The sequence below is a fragment of the Aulonocara sp. 'chitande type north' Nkhata Bay genome, linkage group LG18, assembly GCF_057382095.1.
Source record: "Aulonocara sp. 'chitande type north' Nkhata Bay isolate Kocher_YH1m ecotype deep benthic linkage group LG18, A_spYH_male_GT1.1, whole genome shotgun sequence".
NCBI classification, from domain to species: Eukaryota; Metazoa; Chordata; class Actinopteri; order Cichliformes; family Cichlidae; genus Aulonocara; species Aulonocara sp. 'chitande type north' Nkhata Bay.
The window spans coordinates 28,393,335-28,418,187 of record NC_141361.1 but is presented as its reverse complement, the minus strand read 5'-3'; the positions used below and the strand labels follow the sequence as shown (position 1 = coordinate 28,418,187).

At 39.8% G+C, this 24,853-nt stretch overlaps 1 protein-coding gene across 2 annotated transcripts in view; it reads left to right on the top strand.

Annotated features, from left to right (window-relative positions):
• The window catches only part of gpr158b (G protein-coupled receptor 158b), an 82,256-nt gene that overhangs the window by 8,132 nt on the left and 49,271 nt on the right, over positions 1-24,853 (top strand). For both annotated transcript variants that reach the window (XM_086271611.1, XM_086271610.1), the window contains exon 2: positions 2,794-2,899. In XM_086271611.1, coding sequence (XP_086127737.1) covers positions 2,794-2,899 — 106 coding nt within the window. The remainder of the gene's footprint in view (positions 1-2,793; positions 2,900-24,853) is intronic.

Here is a 24,853-nt window from a genome sequence, read left to right as displayed (position 1 = left end):
ATTTCAGTTTACTCAGTTTAGGTTAATGTTTAGTTTTGCATCAGTTTGCCTTGCCCTTCGTTTGTACCTTTTCATCAGCCTTATTAAACAGCTCACCTTTTGTTAAATCAAGTTACGTTCCATGTTCCAGACATGTTGTGTCTGCGTTTGGGTCCACTATTCACACTCCACACAGTCTGCTTCCACTGACTATGACAAACACATACATTTTCCAGCTTCTTTACCTGAATCTACAGAAAATAGCAAAGATAACACATTTTGATGGACATAAAATCATACCTTTGGCACCAAAACGATGATTCCTGCAGCACTAATAGCTGGAAAATTGGCATATCTCCACATTGTGTGCGGTGTGTTTTTAAAAAAATTGAGGAAACCAGACAAGTGGAGGAGAAAAGAAGATGTGGCAGGCCTAAAAAACTGTCTACAGCAGACAGAATCTGCAAGTCATCTCCACAAGAAACAGGAAAAAGTCCGTCAAAGACCTGACACAGGACCTGAGAGCAGCTTATCCATCTATTGCTCACCTAAGCCTAATCTGAAATAATTTCATTGGAAGGGTCGCTGTGAAGCTGGATTTATGAAATCAGAATTTAAGCAGTATAGAGCAGCACTTTGTAAATAGCTTGGAAGTGACTGATGGTTATCATGAAGCCTTAATGGGTGGCTAAATGGTTTTGATGGATTGCTAGTGAGAGGAGGAAGAATAAATCATCCCAGAGAAATAAAGGACCATCTGTGCTGTGTAAATGTAAAGAATCACTCTTTTAGTGGTACTCAGGCCGAGGCGTACATTTGTCTTCACAATCATTTGTTATGTTGTAGCAGAAATGATCAAATTGTACCCCCATGCAGTGCTTGTCCTGATGTTTCTTTCACTCTAAGAAATTTGTGCCTCATGTTAACACAGATCCAAGCTCTTTCACATCTCTCAGTTTTTACTTCTGCTTTCCACCAAGCCTTGACCTGCGTAAAGGACTCGAGTGCACACAAACACATACAGGCGTAAACACATTTGCTTCTTTTTCTTTCTTGTGTACTCGAGTAGAGGTGGTAGCCAAAGCCTCTCTCTGCGGTTGTTTGTTCCACTTCCCACCAGGCAGATGGGGGAGGGAGGTAACAGGTGTCAGGCACCACTTCACCACAAAGGAGTGGAGGAATTGACAGCGAGGTTTAATAAAAGGTTTAATAAAAGAAAACCAGGCATTATTTATAAGTGTGCATGATAAAAGGGAGATAGAGAGTCATAAACAAAGATATCTATTCACTGTGGGCTACACTGACTTAGCTGAAGTCTCGGGCTGTGCTGTATTTCAGTCACATCCCTCACCAGTTTATTTAACCTTCTTCACTCCACAGTCTGAATCTGTAGTGGCTCACTGCTGCACAGGCCAGCAGTCTCCGTGTATTGAACTTGTTCGGGTCTCAGGCGCAGCAAGAAAACAAGAGTATTTCTCACCTTTGGTGTGAAAATCCTCAGAATCTGATAGTGAACATGGCCGGGAGCAGAGAACACACCCCACATAAATACTGCCTTTAAAAACTTTACACTGGCATTTGCACAGGGAAGCATGGGATCAGATTGTAGTTTACTTTTATTCATAACATACCAGCCTGCTTCCTCAAAGCTCACTACAGCACCAAATGTGCAATAATCCACCGCTGAAAGCCGTCCAACAAATGTGCTTAAAAACTATAGCACTCAGCTGTCGTGGAACTAGAAGCTGTTTATAGCAGCTTGGGTGACCTCTTATTTTTAATTTCGAGTTACCATCAGGTGAAAAATGTTCTCAAAAATATTTCCATTAGCCTAAACTACTGTGTTTAGTGTTAATGATTCTTAGTTAACGTCTTAAACATCAGTATGTTGTCATGGCAACTTTGCGATTCAGATTTATGCGCTTATTAGGCACAAACGTGCTTCAGCCGACTCATCGCATTAGTCATCGTGTTGCATTTGTTGACAGGAAAGAGAAGCCATGATCTTCTGGAACAAAAGTTGTTTGTCTTTGACTTGTCTGCGGCTCAACAAGCAGAAAATAAAGCGACAGGATACAGTATTTGTAGTGAGCCGAGCTGATGAGGCACATGATGAGGCCCATCAGTCAAGGTGAAATGGCCTGACAACCAGATTCTAGCTAAACTGCAGCGAGGCAGTCAGCATCCTGCACAGGATTCCCAGCAACCCAAAAGGTCCACACAAATCTGTGAAAGTGTTCAACGCACAACAAGAACAAAGAAACCGAATTCAGAAAATATGAAAGCTAGCGTTCTCAAATTGGAGGCAACAGGCAATGCAGTCTTGACACTAAAAGCGTTACTTTTTAATTTCTCAGTGTCTGGAAGGAAAAGTGGCACATTATGAATCTGACCCTGCTTCTTTTTCCTTACCTCTGTCTCTCTCTTCTTTTTCATTACTTACCTCCATCACTCTTAATTCTTCTCCCTTTCAATTTATTCCTATTCCTCCCGTTCGGCTACACCTCCCTTCTCCTGCTTGTTGAACCTTTAACCTCACTTCCCCCGAGCATTGCTCTTCTTTCCTGTTTTTAATTTTCTTCCCTTTCATTCTGACCTCACCTGCATCTGTGTAGTCCACGTGCCTCCTTTCTGCTTGTTTTCATCTTCCCTCCTGTTCTGTTTCACTTTTCTTCCATTCCTGCTGAACACATTTGATTCTTCAATTTCATTTGTTTCTTTTATTTACTCCTCTCAATATTTCTACCTCCCTCTTTCCCTCTTTTCTTCTGCACTCTTGTCCTGACTCTTTCCCCGCTTCCTTCTCTCTGACAGGGGCGTTGTCCGCGTGGACGTGAACCTGCAGGATGTGGACATTGACCAGTGCTCCAACAGTGGCTGGTTCGGCGGGACCCATCGCTGTAATCTTACCAGCATGGAGGTGAGTCTGCTGCTACTTCTCTTAATTTTGGAGTTACATTCACCTATTTGTTAATCTATTTGTTTTTCTAAGTACTTGCATTGAATTTGAATGCAACAGTTGAGTTATTTATTTATTTATAACTCAACTGTTCCATTTAATAATAGACCTGAATGAGCTGTTTCACAGAGCCTTCGCTGCCTTTCCTCTCATCGCAGGTTGCCTTTGATCATGTGTCCTCAGTATGAGCATCAGATAACTGACCAAAACCCGAAGAGTAATGTTCTCCATTCACTCAGCCACAGTTCCTGTAAATGTGTGAAACTGTCTGTGAGGAGTGGTACAGAATGGATGTTTTATGCTGCTCTGTGCTGGCCCTCCTTTGAAACTTCTCTCGGACACGAGAAATATGAACAAGGCAACATGCATACTATATTTCTATTTATATGTTTTAAAAAAGGTTTTTAACTGCAGTTTAATACCTCTCCATAAGTATAAGTACTGACATCATTCGATTATTCACCATGAGGCGCAAACAAACTACATCAGAGTGATGCAGAGGAAGGTTTGCACCACCCAAAAGATGCAGATAAGGCTGAAGGGAATGATACTTGGCCGTCGTACAGCAATAAGTAAAAGGCTGATTTTACACACTACCATGTTCCTAATTGAGCCCAAACATTTTGAGTACAGCACTTGCAAAAACACTGTCTTTGATGCACATCCCTTTTCATCTTTCTGCAGTAACAGGCTGATGGGGTATTGTTGTCACCCTGTCAGCTGGGTGGATAGTTGGCAGGCGGCAATATGGACACCCAAGTTGTCAGTGTAAGAACTTGACAACAAAGGGATGCAGGACTTTCACACTGTCACCACAGGTGCATCTGCTAAAAATCCCAGACAAGTCCAAATCTGAGTGACCTCAGCATCAAGGTCATGGGTCAGAGGTCATGTTTTCTTAAAACCTTGACTGGGATAACTTGACAAGGAAGTCATCTAGGATTTTGAAATTGATACCATAGGTGTATCTACTAGGACAGCGGTCCCCAACCTTTTTTGCGCCACGGACCGGTTTATGCCCGACAATATTTTCACAGACTGGCCTTTAAGGTCTGTGAAATACAAATACAACAAATACAACAAAATAAAACTAGTACCGGTACCGAAAAAAACAAGATTTATTCATAACACACGTGAAAAGACCCAGGAAAACCGTGTTAATGATAAAAACGATAACAAAATAACGCTGAAAACCGATAAAAACCCTGAAAACCATACATTTCACACCGGAGCCTCAACTCTCGCGGCCCGGTACCAAACGACTCACAGACCGGTACCGGTCCGAGGCCCAGGGGTTGGGGACCGCTGTACTAGGAGGCTGAGGGATAAACAAACAAACAAAAATGAACCTCATGGTAGAGGCAAGATAAGGGATAAGTGGAACAAAACTGATTATTTTACAAAGTAGCTTGTCGCCTACTGACTTAAGAGTTCTGCAGGACTGTCTGCGATGTGTGCGCCTTCTCCACACTAAAGCATTCTCATCTGTGTGACCGGTGTGACAGAACCGGCGGCAGACATTCATCACATTTGTCTCTTTCTGAAGCGTCAGAAAGACAGAGAACGATGAGGTAGTTTTGTATTTGTGTCTGTCTGAGCATCCGGGTGCGGCGTGCGCGTGAGCGGCCTGCCTCTGTAATTGCCATCTCGCTCGTGTCAGTGCCAACGTGTGATGTTTTGCAGGGAGCCTGTCTGACTCCAACATGGGAGAGTGACTGCTCGGGCGTGCATGGCATGTTGCTGCCCATATGATGTATAATAAATGCAGTGTAATGGATTGCAGCAAGATGAGATGAATTATTGACCATGCTCTTTGTTTGCGTGCGCTTCTCTCCCAACTCATCACCAGTCTGTCATGGAGCATTAGAGCGGGTAGGTGGGGGGGATATACAGATGAGACAGATCTCTATGTTTGCATTCTTCTAATATTTTATATATTTTATATATGTTTTGTGGCTGTGACTTTAGGTTTGGCAGCCTTTTAATTGCCAAGGATAACAAGGCTAAGCTGTCCGAGTCTGATCACTGTCATCAAAATGCTTTGAATTACGCTAGGTGTGTGCCCTGTTTATATGTGCACATGTGGCTTTGGTTTGTGTTAAAATAAGTCACAGTGCCATTGCACACTTGTAAACTTTTACTTTTTTGCTCAGAACATTTTCTTTCAAAATGCTGTCACTACAGTTGGACTTAAAACGTCATGGAGGGACAGTTTGAGACAGCCATCGAAGAGCTCACAGCTTCTATGATTAATTTCCTTCACACACTATATTTTTGGCCGAGCGGCAGCCAGTGATTCAGTGCCATCTTGAATCCGCAGTGCTGTTTTTCTCTTGTTGTTTGAAATGTAATGAGGAGCTTAGAGAGCAGAAATTAAGACACTGGCAAACAGCACAGAGTTAAAACTTTATATTGCAAATGTTTTCATAGAGAGAGCAAATATTGACCAAGAAACAATATCATCCATCTTGTCCACGGATGATTTCATAGAGTAATGAAATCCACAATTGGAACAGACTTTTCTTACAGCATTTATTTAGACACGCTACAGCTGATTGCTCTCTGAGAACTTTAAAAAGGAGGGCAGTGTGGAGCCAATGAGTCTAGCATAAATTACACTATATTGTCACAAGTATTCACTCACCCATCCAAACCACTGAATTCATGCATTCGATCACTTCCATGGCCACAGGTGTATAAAATCCAGCACCTAGACATGCAGACTGCTTCTACAAACATTTGTGAAAGAATGGGTCGCTCTCAGGAGCTCAGTGAATTCCAGCTTGGTACAGTGATAGGACGCAACCTGTGCACCAAGTCCAGTCGTGAAATATCCTCACTACTAAATATTCCACAGTCAACTGTTAGTGTTGGTATAACAAAGTAAAGCTGATTGGAAACAACAGCAACTCAGCTGCGAAGTGGCAGCCCATGGAAAAATCACAGAGCGGTGGCTAGGAATGCTAACACACATAGAGGTTGCCAACTTTCTGCAGAGTCAATCGTGACAGACCTCCAGACTTCACGCGGCCTTCAGTTTAGCTCAAAAACAGTGTGTAGAGAGCTTCATGGAATAGGTTTCCATGGCCAAGCAGCCACATCCAAGTTTTACATCATCAAGCACAATGCAAATGTTGGATGCAGTGATGTAAAGCACTCTACCACTGGACCCTAGAGCAGTGGTTATGCTTCTCTGGCAATCTGATGGACAAGTGCAGTGTGGCGGTTGCCAGGAGAAAGGTACGGTCTGACTGCGTTGTGCCAAGTATAAAGCTTGGTGGAGTGGGGCTTATGGTGTGGGGTTGATTTTTAGGAGCTGGGCTCACCCCTTAGTTCTAGTCAAAGGAACTCTTAATGCTTCAAACTAAGACATTTTTGGACAATTTCATGTTCCCAGCTTTGTGGGAACAGTTTGGGAATGGCCCCTTCCTCTTCCAACATGGCTGCGCACATTGCAAGGTCCATAAAGACATGGATGTCTAGAAGATCATGACTGGCCTGCACAGAGTCCTGATCATTGTCTGACCTCAAATGTACGTCTGGAAGAATAGTCAAACATTTCCATAAACACACTCCTAAACCTCGTGCCTTCCCAGAACACTTTCAGGTGTTATAGCCACACACGCTATGGATTAAGAATCGGATGTCACTCATATGCGTGTGAAGGCAGGCATGGGAATACTTTTGGCAATATAGTGTATCTGGTACAACAAATCTTGACTCTTGCACACTTTTATCTGCATATTCAGAGAGAAACTAATATTTAATCTGCACGCTATAAGCTTAGCATTTTAGCATGCCTCTATAGCATTTTGTAGATATTTCTTAATGTATCTTTGATGTAGAAATGCTCAGTGGCATTTTGATTTCCCCTGAAGGTGTTCGATGCACAGACTGTCAGATAAATAAAGATAGCTGAGGATAAATAAAGAGACGTGAGAACCATGTGAAACTGTGATATAGAGCTGTCATGGTAGCAAAGGAAAGGGACTCTGCAGTAAATATAACCCAACGGCACGCTGTTAGCTGGTCTTTAAACGCTACTGAGCACTTAGGGAATATAAGTTGCTTGTCTTTGACTTAACACTCTGCGAGGCAGCACATGACTACAAACAGTGCATTTGTGTCTATTTCATAGCAATTTCTTACGGTTTTCAATTTCCAACGCGACATGTCCAGTTTCTTGTTTCACTCTCACCCCTGCCCTTTTCTTTCTTTCTCAGTGTCTCGTTCATTTCATTTCTTCATTTCATTCTTTTCTCCTGCCTGATGTAATTAATTGCTTATTGCCGAGCACAATTCAGCCAGCCCATTACTCCTATTTGGGTGTAGTTCTTTGGGGACTTTACCTCAATTTTCTTGCTCAAATCAAAGCCCGAAAAGAGTGCAGGCTTAAGCCTTAACAAAAATGATCTGGCTGCTAATATAGTGTCTGAGCAGCTATACCACAATCACAATAAGGACCAAGCAAGGGGAAAGTGCTTCTTTGTCCCAGTGTCCCTATTAAACAACAGTTCATTTCTAAATCCTGCTAAATACATTTTTGTGGGAAATGGGCTGTGGAAAGTTGATGTGAGGCTCATTGCTTTCCCCCATCCAGTACAAACATACCCCGAGGCTTTGTCTCACAGTGAAACCATAATAATGAAACAGTCTCTTGTAATGTGATGGAGCATCGTGTCTCCTCCAGAATGTTTGGAAAGTAATAGCACAACACCCACTTTCTCACTGTTGCTGTGATGTAATGGTTCAGTCAGTTTGTAGATGATCAACTTTTATGTTAACACTGCAGCTTTTCCTCCTCTCTTTGTTTTGCATACTGGAGAAAAAGCCTTTTCAGTGGAATGCCTTTTTCTTGTTTAGAGGCAGTTTTGCAAAACAGGTTTGGGCAGGTTTATTTTCTGTAATTTATCCAAATGGTATATCTAATAAACTGAGCTTGATTGCTTTTTTATGAACTCTATCGCCAAATTGCAATTCTGAGAACCATTTTGGCACTTTTTAAGTTTTTTTCCCCTTTTTGCTTGCCGTAGTACTACTGTATCTTCCAACAATAGAATTAACTTTGAGTAGCCCCTAGAATTAGGGGGTGGTTATCAGTTTGATTATCTGACCTTTGCTACTGCAGCTTTGAACTTCATCTGAGTTGCAAATTGTAAAATGTTATGTCATGATGCATCATTTGGACTGTAATTATCACCAGCCAAGCTGTAAAAAGTATTCATGTTAGCCTACGAGTTGCAATTGGTGCAGTGGTAAACTGTGTCACCTCACTGCAAGAAGGTTCCTGGTTTGAACCCCACTTTTTCTGTGTGGAGATCTTTTATGTTACATATAAAATATAAAAACTAACACGTGATTAATTGGCGATTCTAAATTTGCTTGTGGATATGAGGTAGATAAAATGCTTTAAATGATTAATTATTAAAGTGTGCTAGTTGAATATACAGTTTTAAAAAAAGAGTGCCCCAGTCACCGAGGCCTAAAGACCAGTAATGGCAGGTCGCTCAGCAAAAATGTATATTTCGTGTGTGGTTGCTGGAAGCTGCTGGGTGAAACTGACTGTAAAGCAGTGTATGGTGTTGCACTAAAAACCTTCCTGTTCCGTGTTACCTGTTCAAAAATTTCAGTTGGAGTGAAAAACTCTATATGACTAAAATTTTAATCATATACAGTTTTATATTATTTCCACTACTAAAGACCTGCCTTAAAAGACAGACATATTTATGTTAATTTATCATCTTATTCTTCTGATGTTCATTAGATAGCTGCATATAGTTAAATAGCAAAAATGACTGTTAATAAACATCAAATTTATAATAAAAACATATTTATTCTTCTTCTTTGCAAGCTGCATACTCAATGTATAAGACAAAGTAATCAATTGCAGGCACTATTAGCACTGTTTAAGGAAGGCTTATTAACTGCTTAATTACATGATAAATATATATGTATATAGGTACAGTTATCCTAAATTGTCCCTGCACTAAAACTACTTAAATAAAAAATATTTACAAGCAAGCTACACACAAGGTACATGTAATATCAACAAAATACACATGTACCGTATACGTAATGCTGGTGTTCATTTTCAGATCAGCTACTACACACAGTATATATGATTCGTAAGGATTTGAGTGTTATAATTATTTTTTTAAAAAGCAAACACAAAAGCTTTATAGGTGTTGACTATCCTGGTGCCGTTGGCCGTTTAAATTGAAAGTTTAGCCAGATTGAGGAGGAGTAAAGGAACAGATATACTTACATATGCTACGATACTTATAGTAAGAGATGCATTTAACCAGTGTATGTCTTAAAAAACAAAGTGCATGTTATAATAATTCTATTGCTGTTGTTTATAATAGCAGCATCATATTTTGTACTTTAAACGTATTTATTTTAAAGTAATTTTAAGTCATTATTATTATTATATTTCCTATAATCAAAATGTAAAAATGCCAAACAATATACTCAAAAGAAGATTGTAAGTGTACATTATCTCACCAATGAATTTTTTATCCTTATGGCAACTTTTTGCTGGCAGTCATAATTTTCTTTCCTTTATATAGTTAAGCTTTGTTCTTCCCCTCCTTCTCCTTGGTCTCTTTCCCGGTCTGCCCAGATACAGCAGCTGAGGAGGAAGGTAGGATGTGTCACCATGAACCAAATACAAGACTTCATGCATTATGGATAGTCAGTCGTAGGGGAAGCATCTTACATAAGGAGCCACTGCTTATATAATTAGATGAAGACTAGAGGATGATTAGTGTGGGTGATTTGTGACTGGATGCAGATAAGTAGGTTTATGCATTTTGTTTTGTGTGTACTATTTTTTAATCTAAGTCGATGTTAATGTGTGTGCGGGATGTTTGCATTTCTGCCTGTCGGTGTGTGCGTTTTCTCTGCCCATCCTGTGAATTGTGCCACTGGAGATAAGGCGCTTCAAAGGCAGAGCTCTACTAATGAGTGTAAACTGCTGTGACAGCCAAAGAGGGTTACCCCCTCTGTCTCTCTTCTGGCTTTCTTTCCTCAATCAGCCATGCTTCCTCCTCTCCCTTTCTTCCTCTTTTCCACACTCTCTTCTTCCGTGGCTTTTCACTTTCTCCCAAATTTCTCTATTACGCCCCACTCATCTGCCGTGTAGCCCACTCTTGTTTCCATTTTTCTTACTCTAACAGCTGTACCTCTTATCCATGTTTCCCTTTTCTTGCCAATTTCTCAGAGGAGGGCAAAAAGACAGGCTAAAAAAAAACTGCAAAAAAAACATGTGATTCTCTTGCTTTTGTTAGCCCTGCACATGAAATAACTGTATGAAGTGGCCAACTGAATTCACCATTCTTCATCCGCTGCTTTAAATGCTGTGGCAGTTGTTGAAACTTCTTCTAGTACTCACACTTACTCTCTGCAGACCCTAATTTGTGGGTTTACCTCCAGGGAGCGACATGGAAATCACCATTCTCAGCAACCTTGCTGGACAGAGGAGCACCATTATTTCTGGCTGCAGCTCAGCTACCTTTTATAATGAGGTTTGAGTCCTTCTGTTCTTAAAAAAATTAATTATCTGTACACATGTGGCCATTCTGCAATACAATCAGACCGTATAGGGTGAGAAAAAAGGGACATGAACATAAATGTTTGCTTTTGCCTCACTGTGTGGAATTTGGTGTCCTTATCAACCCCGGCACATTGCTGCGGAAGAAGAGGATTGAAGCTTCACAAGTCTTAAACTCAGTATAAATACTGTATGTAAGGAAAAGGATACCCAGCTAAATGGGAAACGGCAACAGCCTGTGCAGATGTTACCACTGAAGGATGTTCAGGTGTAAAGATTATGCAAATTTTTCTGCAATACGAAGTACTTTATTTGTCAGAAAAAGAAGACGCCTGACTGCCTTTTACCTGCTTTAACAGTAGTAGTTGAAAAAAAAGGGTGATTCTGGGAGCAGAGAAGACAAAATGTAACCTGCTCTGCTCAGTCTTTTCCTGTTTCGCAGTCCTTTTTCTGTTTTGTTCAGCCAGAGGCTCTTCATCTCTCCTCAGGGAAGTGTGAAGCTCCACAGCCTAAGTTGTGATGAAGTGTTTGAAGACTTAGTGCATCTGTACACCGTTCGGCAATCCATGCACGTGTTTACATTTATTTCATTTTGCTTTTTTCATCATCAAAGAGACCATAAGGAGTAAAATTCAAAGCTGCATTAAGGAAGTTCAAGCTAAGGTAAATAATTCCTCAATTTAATGAAGCAAGCTTTGCTGTGGAGCTAAGCTAAATTTTGCTTTATAGTAGAAAATCTTTTTCCTCCTGCAGAGCCCTGAAGGCAATGTAATAAGCATAAATTCACATTAATGGACTGAACCATATCATCACAGAGTATTGCCACTTTGGGTGATCCTATAAACATTCATGACTGTGTAAAGTTAACGGTTTCTTTCCAAATGAGCCCTCTCATACAGTAGAGACGTATCTTATTGAATTAGGTATGTTATATAGCATCGATGGCTGTGTCTGACTGACACAGTCCAGATTACCAAGTGCATGATTTGAAGAAAATATTACAGCGGGAAACAAACTTTAGAAGAAGCTTTGATGAAAAATGATCAGCAGCTTTTATTAAATTCAACTGAACTAGCTTGCTGAGACTTTTGAGATAATAATGTGGAAATACTTAAAGAAGAAACGAGGACAACATTTATTTGTTGTGGGCTCTGAATTGGAAGTTATGTTTATTAGTAACCCACTTCACATGAAAATGTAAAGCCAATCATCCATTTTTTGCTAACTGTTTATCCAGTTCACATTGGTATGGGAGTTAGTTTCTCTTCCAGCTAGAGTGCATGTTGCCACGGTATCACAGGGCTCGAAATGTTACGTATTTCGGTTGTTTAAAATAACAGATTTCAATTCAGTTTTATTTATATTACAATCACAAAACGGTTTATAGTGTAAGGCAAAGACCCTGCAATATTACAGAGAACCCCATCAATCTGATGATGAGATGGCAGGGAAGAAAAACCCTCTTCTAACAGGAAGAGAGCTCCAGCAGAAGCTGGCTCAGGGAGGGGCAGCCATCTTTAAATTAACCCCAACTTCAACTTATTAGTGGGCGAATGTAAAAAAAAAAGATTGAAAAGGAAAATAGTGATTCCACAAACAACAAACAGGACAAAATCTAAACTACAGGAGAGAATAGATGAAAGTTAATCCACTGCAGAGTTAAAAGAGGGTTGTGAAAGAGAAGTGCTTATTGCATTATGGGAAGTTCTCCAGCAGCCTGAGCCTATAGCAACATAACTAAGGGCAGATTCAAGGTCACCAATAAAAAGCTTTACAATTTAACATTTCAGTGAAAATAATATGGAGCACAGAGACAAGTATGTCATTTTACAGATGTCAGAAAGTAACAGGCATGCCAGCTCAATACAAAGTTTTAATAAGTAGCTGTTGCTGCTCTGTGCAGTTAACAGGATTTACAGTATTTGACTTCTTTAAAGCTTAACAGTAAAATTATTCTTTTCTGTAATCATGTGTCCCAAGAGACATGTTACTGATCTGAACAAAAAATCAACTTCATAAATAGAGAACATAAATGGTAAATGGCCTGTATTTATATAGCGCTTTACTAGTCCCTAAGGACCCCAAAGCGCTTTACATATCCAGTCATCCACCCATTCACACACACATTCACACACTGGATGTGTGTGTGAATGGGTGGATAACTGGATATAAAAAAATGTGATATGTAATAGGCTGTAATTCTTCAGCTTCAGCTTCTTCGTAACGCTAATGCAGTAGCTAATTATTAGTTAATAACAAACTGCTGTGTTTTTATAGATGCCATCGATGCCAGTGTGAGTATCAGTCTTCTCTCTTTATTTTAATTTCAGTAAATGTAACAGCTGTTCAATATTCACTACAAGACGTTGTGCTCAGCTCATTTCATGTTAATTGAAGTAAATGAAGAGACTAAACATTACAAATGTGGGACCAGAAATTTTTTTAAAAAAGGAAAAGGTTTTATGAAGTTGGACTGAGAACTTAGAATCCAGTGTTTCTGGACTTTAGCACTGAATCCAGGAAGTCGTAATGAGCTGCTTTGCAGACGTCATGCGTCAGCGTTCTATAACTGGTTATTTTTTAATTTTTTCCAATTCTGTAAAACAAACAAACAAACATTTACTGTCATATTATTTTCGCTTGACAGCTATGCAAGTGGGAGCTGTGTGAGTTCAGGACCCAGGGTCTATCAATTGCAGTAGCATATGTCTTAAAGGGACAGTCAGTTGTTTTGTGAATTTATTTAATAGAAAAAAAGGAAAACTGTTTGTTTCGCCAGTTTGTGTAAGCCACCATGCCACCTTGAATACAGTGGTTGAGATGTTGTCTGTGGCTATATACGTACTACACCAAAGGCGGAGGAGACGAGAACTGGGAGACGTTTGCCTGCCGTAGAGACAGTTCATGTCTGCACCCTCAGACTCAAGATATGAAGGATCATACCTATGTTTTGTCATCTGAGAAATGATCCCCTTCATCAAAGAAGATTCCCAATATTGTTGCAGTTACTTGTTATCAGCAGAGTAGACATACCACCCTCCCATCTCCCGACAGCTGGCGACAAGCCAGCTAAACAACAACAACAGCTGGTTATAAGTTAATGTTATGACAGCTAGTGTCAGCTCGAGTGTCTTAAAAATGACACTTTCCCTCTGATAAACAGTTTTAATACTTAATCACGCTGTATGAGAGTTTATTCACTAAGCGTCAGTGCACAGAGTTCAGAACCACTTTAGAGAAAGTTTCACTAACACCGTGGATACATATTGTACTGAGGTAAACAGTGACCTTTCAACCCACACTCACTACAGGGGTAAGAGTTGTTTGTCCTCCAGCAGCCACCGTAGCTAGGAATTTGCACTTGAATTGGGAAGGATGCTTACATCTAGTGGGGAAAATTTACATACTGTAACTTTGTGTTTTTTGCCTTATGATTTCGGCATACATTTTGCAGTGTATCAGTCCTATTCTGATAGATTTTAGTGGGCTTGATGTTGTTCTCCTATATTTAGAATTTTCAAGGCTTGTTTTGTAGTGTTTGAAACTTGAAATAAACTCTGTAGCAGATCTTTGTAGCTCTTTAATACCAGTTTTCCCTCCATATTATTATTACAAAATCATCTTAAATAATTTTCTTTAATCCTTAATTAGGTTGATGATGCGTGGTGTGATGTGAGTAGGGATGGTGAAGACACAAATGCTTATAGGAATAAGAAGAGGATGAGAAGGGGAGAGAGGAATTAAGAATGACAGCAGAGAGGGACAGTCGTCAGGGAGGATTCATCCTCCACAGAGAAACACCATTCACTCTCTAATCTGCTGCCCGCAGCTCGGCGGCTGCCACGGCAAAACTCAAGAGCCTGTCAAGTCGGCAACAGCAGTTGGATCTTAATTGAGTGAGGCCTCCCAGACGAGCCCATGTGGGGAGCTGGAGACCACCCACCCAGATGTCTGTGCGGGAAAACATGAGGGTTCATCTCATAAGTCTTAAAATGCCAAGCGAGACTTTCGTTCCATTCCTGATACATTTCCTAAGGCTGCTCAGAAAATCTGTGGTGACATTGTGAATTTCTTGCTCTTAATATAGATCACAGCCCTTAAATTCTGAATTTACAGACCTATCGTTTCTGTCCCTCTTAATGTTCTTTAAGTGTCACTCAGCTCAGTCCTCCCGGTGACACTCTCCACAGTCATAGCACTGTCTGTAACAGCAACAAGCCACCAATCAATAACTGGCTATATATCTCAGTTTTTGCCTCTGAAATTGGTGGAGAAATTCCAGACAGGCTTAAGTCCAAGGTCTCCTCTCCTCAGACATCCAGTATTTCAGTAGCTGGTAGTCTTGTGAAACAACAGCAGGCAGCTTCTCTGCCCAGGGGACAGAGTGATTGTAATGCTTTTAGGGTTTAATGCTTTCAGGGTATTTATAGATCTCTGAGGGACGCTGAGTGCTCTCTCTCTGTCTCTTTCTCTCTGCCTCTTTTCCTCTCTTGCCAACTCCCATCTTGGTGTCGTGTTCACAGCTTTTTATCAAATTGCACAGTGAGAAATGTGAAACAGGTACCACAGGCTGCAGTCCAAACATGGGGGGCCTGTATGTGAAAGTGACAGATAACTTATTCTCAGGTTTCAGTACTTCAGCAAGGAAAAAAACTGTATTCACCTCCATGTTGCATGTTTTGCATTTGATACCTAGTCTATCGTGTGATAACGTCGTGTGGTATTTTTCTCAGGTTGGCACTACGACTTGTGGTTTTGTTTGTTGGAAAGAGTGGCATGCACTGCACTCACCAGGTGATAGTGGGTTGTTATGAATGTAACAGTATTTTCTGAGTTTGGACATTCGTCTCACAAACATTTTTAAAGCAAAAGCAACCTTAACGTGTATTTTTGTGGTACTTAGAAGACTAAGATTTAAACATTAGTTAGTTTCCTGGAATTAAAGACGACAGATTTGCTGTTATCGAATGACAGCTGCAGGCACAGTTTCCCTTCCTAGGGCCCTGTTTTTGTCCTCATGTAAGGCCAGCATTATGCAATCAATTCTCATCTGACTTTTTTCTACCCATACCTTTGAACCAAAAACTGGTTCAGAAAGTTCAATTGAATTCAGTTTTATTTATATAACACCAAATCACAACAGCAGACACTTCAAGGCACTTTGTATTATAAGATAAAGACCCTACAATAACACAGAGAAAATCCCAACAGCCAGACGACCACCTACGAGCAAGCATTTGGTGACCGTGGGAAGGAAAAACTCCCTTTTAACAGGAAGAAACCTTCAGTAGAACCAGGCTCAGGGAGGGGCGGGGCCATCTGCTGCGATGGGCTTTTGGGTGAGGGTAAGGAAACAGGACGAAAGGGAATTAGTCCCCATAGACTCATAAACGTCCAAATTCATGATAAAATCAACATGTTTACAGATTAGCACACAAAAACAAAGAATAAAAACATTGTTATTTTTCCATCCATCAATCCATTTTTCTCCGCTTATTAAATTCTGGGTCGTGGTCGGGCTGCAGCCTGTCACAGGTGTCATGGGGCGAGAGGTGGGGTATAAACTCTACACATAGAGACACTGACACTCACATTCACAGCTCTGGCTAATTTAGAATTACTGTTTAACCTAACCTGCATGTCTTTAACTGTGGGAGGAAGAGCACCTGTGGAGAGCTCACACAGGCAGAGACAGAACATGCAAACTCCACACTGAAAGGACCCTCAGACCTTCTCACTGCATCCCATCAGTTGTTGATGTTTTTTATAATTATTATTATTATTATTATTATTTTGTTCCAGTAGAAAATTGCAAATAATCACATAAATCCACTAAAGTGAAAATGATGCATCACTGTAGTTGAACTACATGTCGTGTGAAAATAAAGTACTTTGCCTGTAATAGAATTTTCACAGTAAATCAGTTATACAGATTTTTCTGTTATTTTTTTGGAGCTTGCCAACATTGTGATAATCACACTGAACTCAGATGTTTGGCAGCTCGTTCAGGAATGCAAACAGATGTCATTATGTTGCACACGCACGAAAAATGAAGAACATTTGCAAGCAGGCTTGATGTACTGAATGTTAGGATGTTAGATGTGGCTAATGGTTAGCACCGTCACCTCCCAGTTAGAAGAGCCTGGGTTTGAATCTAGTCCCAGTGTCTTCGTCATTTGTCTCTGGGTACTCTTGTTTCTTCACACAGTCCAAAGACATGGATGGGGTTATGAGGCTACTTGGTAATTCTACATTGCTTGTATGTGTGAACGGTTGTCATTCTCTGTGTGTTAGACTATCAGCCTGTTCAGTGCCCTGGATGTCACCCTCACCCTGTAAACCTGTATTGGATCAGAAAAAGACGAATGGATACAGTCTTATTAGAGCGGTGGCATGAGAAGTATATTTCTTGAAAAACTAACCGAGCTCAAATATTCAAAGGGTTCTTTTTCCAAAGCCTATGTTAGCAATAGTTCATTTGTAGTGTAAAATAGTTTGTCGTAATTTATATTTGAGCAGCTCACATTGATCTGAGAAAATCCAAAGATCAGGTGTTTCCACATGATAAATAAAGCTTTTGGGCTTTCTGTGATTGGCAATGCAACCTTGAATTTAAGCCAAGTTTTCCAGGAAAATATTAAGGTCAAATTGAGCCCCCCACTTTCGACACACACACCCACGCACACACACATTTTGCCGAAAGTAAGATGCAATTATAAAATACTTTCTCACTTTGAGCACGCAGTCTGATCAAGGTAATCCATCAAAGTGAGACACGTCAAGCGACCATTTCACAGCCCTTTAATAGTGGCTGAGGAAAAAAAAAAGGCAGGCTGGCCTTGGCCCCATTAAATTCTCTGGCTTTAGCTGTGTGTGTGTGTGTGCATGGGGGTATATAATTTTGCAGGAGCAGCTCTGGTGATGGGAGACATATGGAGCTGTGTGCTTGTGAGGCAGTTTAGAAGTCCTTGGTGACATTAATCTAGTTTTGATGGTCCATGTCAATCTTCTGCACGACATGCGTGTTTTCTGTATTATAGTCCTGGGAACTAGTTCTGAGAGATTTATAGGCAAATGCACAGAATCCCTGAAGTCCCGTAGAGTGATTTCGTTCAATCTTCTGTGCACGGGATAATAACTGCGGCAGGTTGTTCCACTTGTGAAATTTTAAATTCACCCATCGAACATTTCAAACGTTGCTTTTTCTTCTCACAAAACAGCAATACTATACCTTTCATACAAGGCCTAAAACATGTGCAATTAACATATTTTACAGGCTTGTTTGCTGTGTCTTACAATCCACTGGGGAACCAGAGACGGCTTCTGCTGTGAAAGCACAGTCGAATTTAATAAATGCAACGATTTGGATGCTGGGAGCCCAATAAAGATCTAAAAAAAAGCATCATATTTCATCCTTGCCTACCTCAGTGTCCCGGGGTATATGTTATCTTAATGAGTCTTCAATTCCTTTGGAATAAGCAAAAAAAAAAAAAAAGAAGTTCATAATACATGCCTAGTCTGCTTCTGTGGCTGATATCCACCCATCCAAACATTTTGGCCATGATCCAGATTAATTCCTTTTTGGAGGAATAAAAAAAAGTGCCTCTTCCTGTGTTTTGTAGACTTTAATTTCACAGGTATGCTTATCTCCTGAGAGAGAAGACAGGCAAATAAACGCTCACAGATTTACTCCAGCAGTAGATGAACTGTAGCTTGCTCTGCCTCAGTTTGCAGTTTTAATACGTGCTGGGCTCCCATTGCTGTTGTGTATGGAAAACCTGATAAAACAAAGGAAGGGGTTTGCATGCAAATGGCATATTTTGAGAAAGCACCCTAATACTGTTGAAGGATTTAGTCACTCAAGCAGCAACAACACAATTGCTGGGACATTTGAAGTTAGAAACCCCCAGACCATGAAAGATGATTCATCTACCCACGGGGATGTAGAGAAGTCAAACACCTTTAATGCTACGTGTGTGTGTGTGTGTGTGTGTGCATGCCCAGGCTTTCTTTGCACCATGTGTTTGCCACTAAATTTACTTTATTTGCATAGATATAGTGAATCAGCTTTGCCACTTTTAGAGAGAGAATGAGACACTATCCTCTATTGCAAACCTATTTTTAGCTCGAGCAGTATGGCACGAGGGGTGACAGCGCTGGCCAGTTGGTTGTTTGCTCCACCACGTTGGTCCAAACTGAAATGTCTCAGCAGCACCGGATGCATTGCCATGAACATTTTAACAGGCACTCATGATCCACACAGAATGAATCATTTCAGCATGACCATAAAAGGATTTGACAAACATAAATTGTGCAACTGAAATCACATTCATTTAGTCAACAATAGCACTGTTATGTCTTACAAAACAGTAACGCAAGTAAAATGTGTAATATGTATTACACTATGCTACGAATATTTTACTAGATATTTTGTGCATCTTGCTTGTTGAGCTGTTATGCTGAAAATATTTTGAGCATAAACACTTAAAATCTTTAGATTGCTGAAATATCTGAAGATGATTTCTATCAAAATGAGATGTGTCTTTGGTGGGATGTGTTTAGTTTTATTTATTTATTGTCTACATCTGCATCTCATTACCCTCCTGTACCCAATTCCTGATTGCCTTCATGTGTATAAACAGCCTTGTCTGCATTTCAGTTTTTGTCAGATCGTCTGCTTTTGCCTTGTGGAAATCAACATTATATTCTTGGACTACCTTTTGTTTGCTGCCTTCTTTGGACAGGAACTACCAGTTTATGACCTCAAGGTGCTTTTATATTGTAAGGTGAAGACAAGAGCAACAATCAAATGACCACATCTGAGCAAGCACTTAGCAACAGTGGGAAGGAAAAACTCCAACTTTAAACTCTTTTAACAACTTTTAAGGGAAAAAAAACCGAAGAACCAGGCTCAGGGAGGGGCAGCCATCTGCTGCGACTGGTTGGGGATGATGGTAAGAAGACAGGACAAAAGAAACTCTGTACAAGAGAGATGGAAATTAATAACTAATGATAAGATGCAGAGTGGTGTATAAACACATAGTGAGTGAAAAAGGGGAGTGAACAAGAAACACAGCATCTTGGGAAACTCCCAGCAGTCTAGGCCTATTGCAGTGTTACAAAGGGAGGATTCAGGGTCAGGCTCTTCTACAGACGAGCAGCCTGAAAGCTGAAGGCTCTGCCTCTCATTCTACTTTTAAATATTTCAGGAACCACAAGTAAACCAGGATTCTGAGAGCAAAGGGCTCATTTGGAATGATATGGGATTATGACATCTTTAAGATAAAATGTTGTCCCTTTGAGTCCTGAATCTGCATTTGGATCCTGCAACCTTGAATTTCATGACATAAACAGACTGACCAATATACATGATAAACATGAATTACTGTACCATACTATCGTCTAAAACTGCTGAAGGATTCTGATGCCATGAACATTTCTTTTGCACTCATCTCTTTTCCTTCCCCATGCGTTTATATGCCACATTTTATTTTGTTAACTTTTGTCTACTTTTGTCTCTGTTTGTGTTTTGTCCTGTTTGTTGTTTAGTTGTCTCTCTGTGATCCTTTGCTCTCACTCACCAAGCAGATGGCTGGTTCCTGTTAAAAGAGAGGTCTTCTCACAAGCACCTGCTTGTAACGAATCATCAGATTCTTCACTGCAGGATCTTTACTTAACTATATGAAATGAGATGACTGTTGTTAACTAGCGTTATATATGTAAAAAAAAAAAAAAAGAAAAAAGAACGTAACATGTATATGATATAAGTTGTGATGAAATAAAAATAAAGATGGTAGAAAAGTTTGAGAGGGAAAAGAAAAAGGACTGAAAACACATAACATGCTACCAGGACATGGCACAAATGTCCTTGGTTTCCATCACTAAACCCAAAATAACTTGTAAGTATACCCATCTGGCACAGTTCACATTTTGAAGCAGTACCTGCTAAGTTCTATCAGTCACTCAGTCTGTAGCTCATAGGAGAAATGCCAGAAAGAGGTGAAGTCTCTGAGGTGTAAAGCTCACATACTGTTTTCCAAAAACAGAAAACATGGAAGCATCGTAACTCCCAGGTCTGTTTGTCTACACCGATGCACTGTGGAAGCAATGATTTACTGTACCTGTTTATTCTCTCAACCAGTGAACTTCAGTTCAGACATTTATATCCTCTGCAGATCATCCCTGCTGCTTGCTGCTCCCCAGTTTGGAGATTTGGGGCTATTTGTCAGCTTTATAAAACTGATCAGTGGGTTAGTTGAGAAGAAAGCCTTGGCATGCAGTTACTATCCTTACTTTAGAAAAAAATAAACAAAACATTATCCAAAATGACATGTTGTTAAAGTAGAGTTCAGCTAAACTGCCACATTTTAATATTTTTATACTAGATTTATATAACCTTTAACCAGAAATGCATTTCTCTGAAGCTTGGCTTTGTGCAAACAAATTACCAAATCGCCGTTACCTTGATCAGGTTGAATGTTGAAGTTGCAAGGTTGCAAATCTAATGATGCATTTTGTAGTCAAAATTAGTTTAAAAAAATATAATTATTTTTGAATTGTTAAGCACGTATTAGAAAGCTGAAACCTTTCTAATACGTGTATGGCTACATTCAGGGGGCAGTTAGCTTAGCTTAGCTTAGCATAAATAGTAAAAGAGGGCTAAAAAGAGCTACTGTGTCCTTGTTTTTAAAAGATATACCTACAATCATCATTTAAAACAGATAATATCAAAGACACATCGTGTTTTATTTTACCTTTAACTTGCATAGTTAACCAGTGATGTTAAAAAAGTGAACTTTAGATAGCTATGCTAGTTTTTTTCTCCTGGTTCCACTAAATAAAGTGAAAACAGCAACTTACAACCAAAAGACAAATAAGTATTGTTCTCAAAAACACACTTCAAGCAGGAGTTGAGTTTTGAATAATATGAATATAAAATGAATTTGTCAGTGGCTGATTCATGGGCTGTGAATACAATCTGACTGTTCTCCACAGCAGCAGTCCCACGGGGGGATGCTGTTTTTTACCAGGCGTGCAACATAATACACTATTTATGAATGTTCATGTGAAATTTATTGCAGCTTTATTTGGTATAAGTATGTGCGCTCACATGAGTGTACAGTGTCCACACTGGTGCCTGTGTGTATGTGTGTTGTTAAGTGTGTTTAAGCTCCAGAAGGTCTCTAAGCCCATGTTGCTCCCACAGTCATAAATGCAAGCTGGAATTATGCAGGTGCACTTAAATTCTGCAAACAACCCTTAATTCTTAATTTAGATATTAATTAGTTTCCCTGTTACTTGGCAAGGGCCTGTGATTTCCCCTGACACCGGGCATGTTTGTAACTGGGACGTCTGCTGCTTTGTGCCGCAGAGAAACATGTAGGAGACTCAATAACACCAATGAAACAACTTTATTAACTGAGACCAAACGCAGCGGCCATGAGAAGAAACACATACAGTAGGAACTGTAAACTACTTTATTCAGATAGTGCCATCTGTGATAACTCCTGGGACCCATTATATGATTCAGATTCTTTGATTTTTCGTTTCAGTGATGGATGAAAACTCAGTGAAGCACTGAAACCCATGCGCAGTCTTCAGCATTATAAATTGTGCACCCTTTTCTCATGCTAGAACTGAGCCAGAGCTTAAATATATTTTGCTATAAGTGCAAATATTTCGGAAGCTCTACATAGCTTTACTACAATGGGAAGCTAATGCTTATTTTGAAGCCAGAATTGCTAAAAGCCTTAATGTTTGAAGAATATTTTCAACACAATAAAAGTGCCTCTAATTTTGATTTCATATTAGGAAAGACCTGGAGCAATTCCCTCTCCAAGCAGAAACAAGATGAAATTATACCTGCACATGCTCGGCAGGATTCTCAGTCTGTGTGTCTCTGCCGCAGGCTCATTTTACTATGGCAGAAGTTTTGAACAAAAAAGAAAGAAAGACAAAAAAACTACACTGAGGTATAAAATCAAATTTTTGAATACACAGTATTTTTCTTCTGCTGTCGAAAGTTAAAGGTGACTGCAGCAAGTTAATCTTTAGGTTCTTGGTTAAACAATAACTTGAGCAACTTATCCAAATATAGTCTGTTGCTAGGTAACATACAAGATTTGATCTGGGATGGTAGATCTGCTGTGGTAACACAGGGCTGCAATTACCCCTGAGCCACATGGGCACAATGTAAGCACCTTGTACTCTACTAACATTTTAGAAAGAAAGCTGTGTTATCTCAAATGCGTCCATTAAAATAAAGCAGCTGATCACTGAATACTTTATAGTATAAAATCTATTTGAGTTGAAACAACTTTGATAGAAAGTCTGATGACATATATACCTGTAGGTGATTGCATAAGACTCATCTGAACTAAAAAGCTTCTATAAAAACAAAATTTAAAAAAGCACACAACTTGATGCCAGATATCTAAAAGAATTTAAACTAACAGTATATACATTAAGAGAAAACACATGATTACATGTTTACTTTAAAGCATGTTTTTATTCTAATATTTTTAGTGCCACTGTTACAATTGTCCCCTGGGGGTGTTTGTTACTTAGTGTAAATTCTTGTGTTTAATGCATCATAAGACCGACTATGTAAATAATGGGGTTGGGTCACATATATTTTATGTGACAATGTTGTACGATGTCGTGTTGATACAGGGACACCAAATAACTTTTTATTAAATAAACTAAAACAGTCTGGGAATACATGAAGAAGAGGGCCGATTTCATGCATCGCCATTTTTAGATAACATCGGCTTAACTGGTTGGTGATTGCACTGAATTTATTTCACATTCTGCGACTGATTGCAACTTGTGGTGATTTAATAGTTGCCCAGAGCTCGAGGATGTTGCATGCTCACAACCACTTTTAATCGCAAGGCAAGTGCACAGGTCGCCTAATGAGAGGCAACCAAAATAGTTACAATTTGACTTGCTTGTTGACAGCTTGCAAATAATTGCTGTCTAACTTATAAATGCAGATGACTGCCAACATTTTGCCTTCAGTCTGAATGAGTCTTTGTCACTGAACACAGCTGGCTGCCAGTTGTATTCTGATTATATTCCTATACAACAGTAAGGTTCCCAAGTATAAATGTAATAATTAAATTTTCTGTCCATGTAGACGGCAACAGATACATGATTTTCGATTAGTTATCAAAGTTAAGTGCTTTATTATCAGAAAGAGATGGCATGTAATTACTAACTATCCCCCATTCAGTTCTTCCGCTGGTCCAGTTCAGGTTGGCAGGGCAAGTGGAGCCTATCCCACCTGTTTTAGCGTAAAAGGTGGATACACCAATCCAAGCCTGTGATGGACAGGACAACCACCTATGGCCAATTTAGAATCACTAGTTAATTTAATGTGCATGTCTTTGGATTGTGGGAGGAAGCTCGAGTACCAGGAGAGAACCAATCCCGTCTTTAAGTGATGACGTGATGAATCCTGCTTTCGGGCCCAAAGTACTCAGCATTTAATAAGGCTGTTGTGTGCTTAACATGTTTTGATGCGTTGTATCTTCTTCTATTTAATCCAACAAGCCCCTACAAACAGTCAGTGATCACTGTCGGCCTCTCTCAGGTTTTATTACCTCTATTCATTTTAAAGCTCAGTTTTTAAAACCTTAAGATATAAGTACAGCTCAGCCCATGCAGCACTTTATTAATGACTAACCTTGTATTGTGGATGGATTATCTCAGTTGTTCTCCTGACTGAAGATCGGTCCGTTTACAGCATCCTGCCATGCGATTGCATTTGTCCCTAACCATCGGGAACCCTCACATTAACTTTTATCGAGTGGAAAAAAAGTTAGCGTTCATCCTCCAATTTCACTGTGTTTATGTTATGCTAACATAGCTGTGTCGCTAGTGATCACGTAGCACATCGTGATATACCAGCTAGCCAAACTTCAGTTACCCTACAAACGTCACTGCTGTTTATTTTCCTGTCTTCATTTATGTCAGAAGTGATAACAGAGCTGTATGTCTTAATTTGTTTTGTAAATCCCACAGTCAGAACATACATACAGAACATACAACATTAGGGTTGCCTACTCCCTGAAAAATAAATAAGGGACACCTCGTGGCCAGGGCCGGGCAACCCAGTTGTCTTCACCCTTCCCAGTGTGGTAGCTCTTTTTTTGTGTGTGAAATTATTTTTTAATCATTTGACTTGAATTTGATTTAAGCAGATGCATATTCTTTGTGATATGACCATATGGGAAACAAATGATCATTTAGCCATTTATTTTTAGCTCAAAATGACAACATTAATACAATAAAAAGGACTCTCTCTTAAACAGAAGCCTGTCATGCTTAGCTTTTGAGAATATAAGTAAATCTTTCTTTAA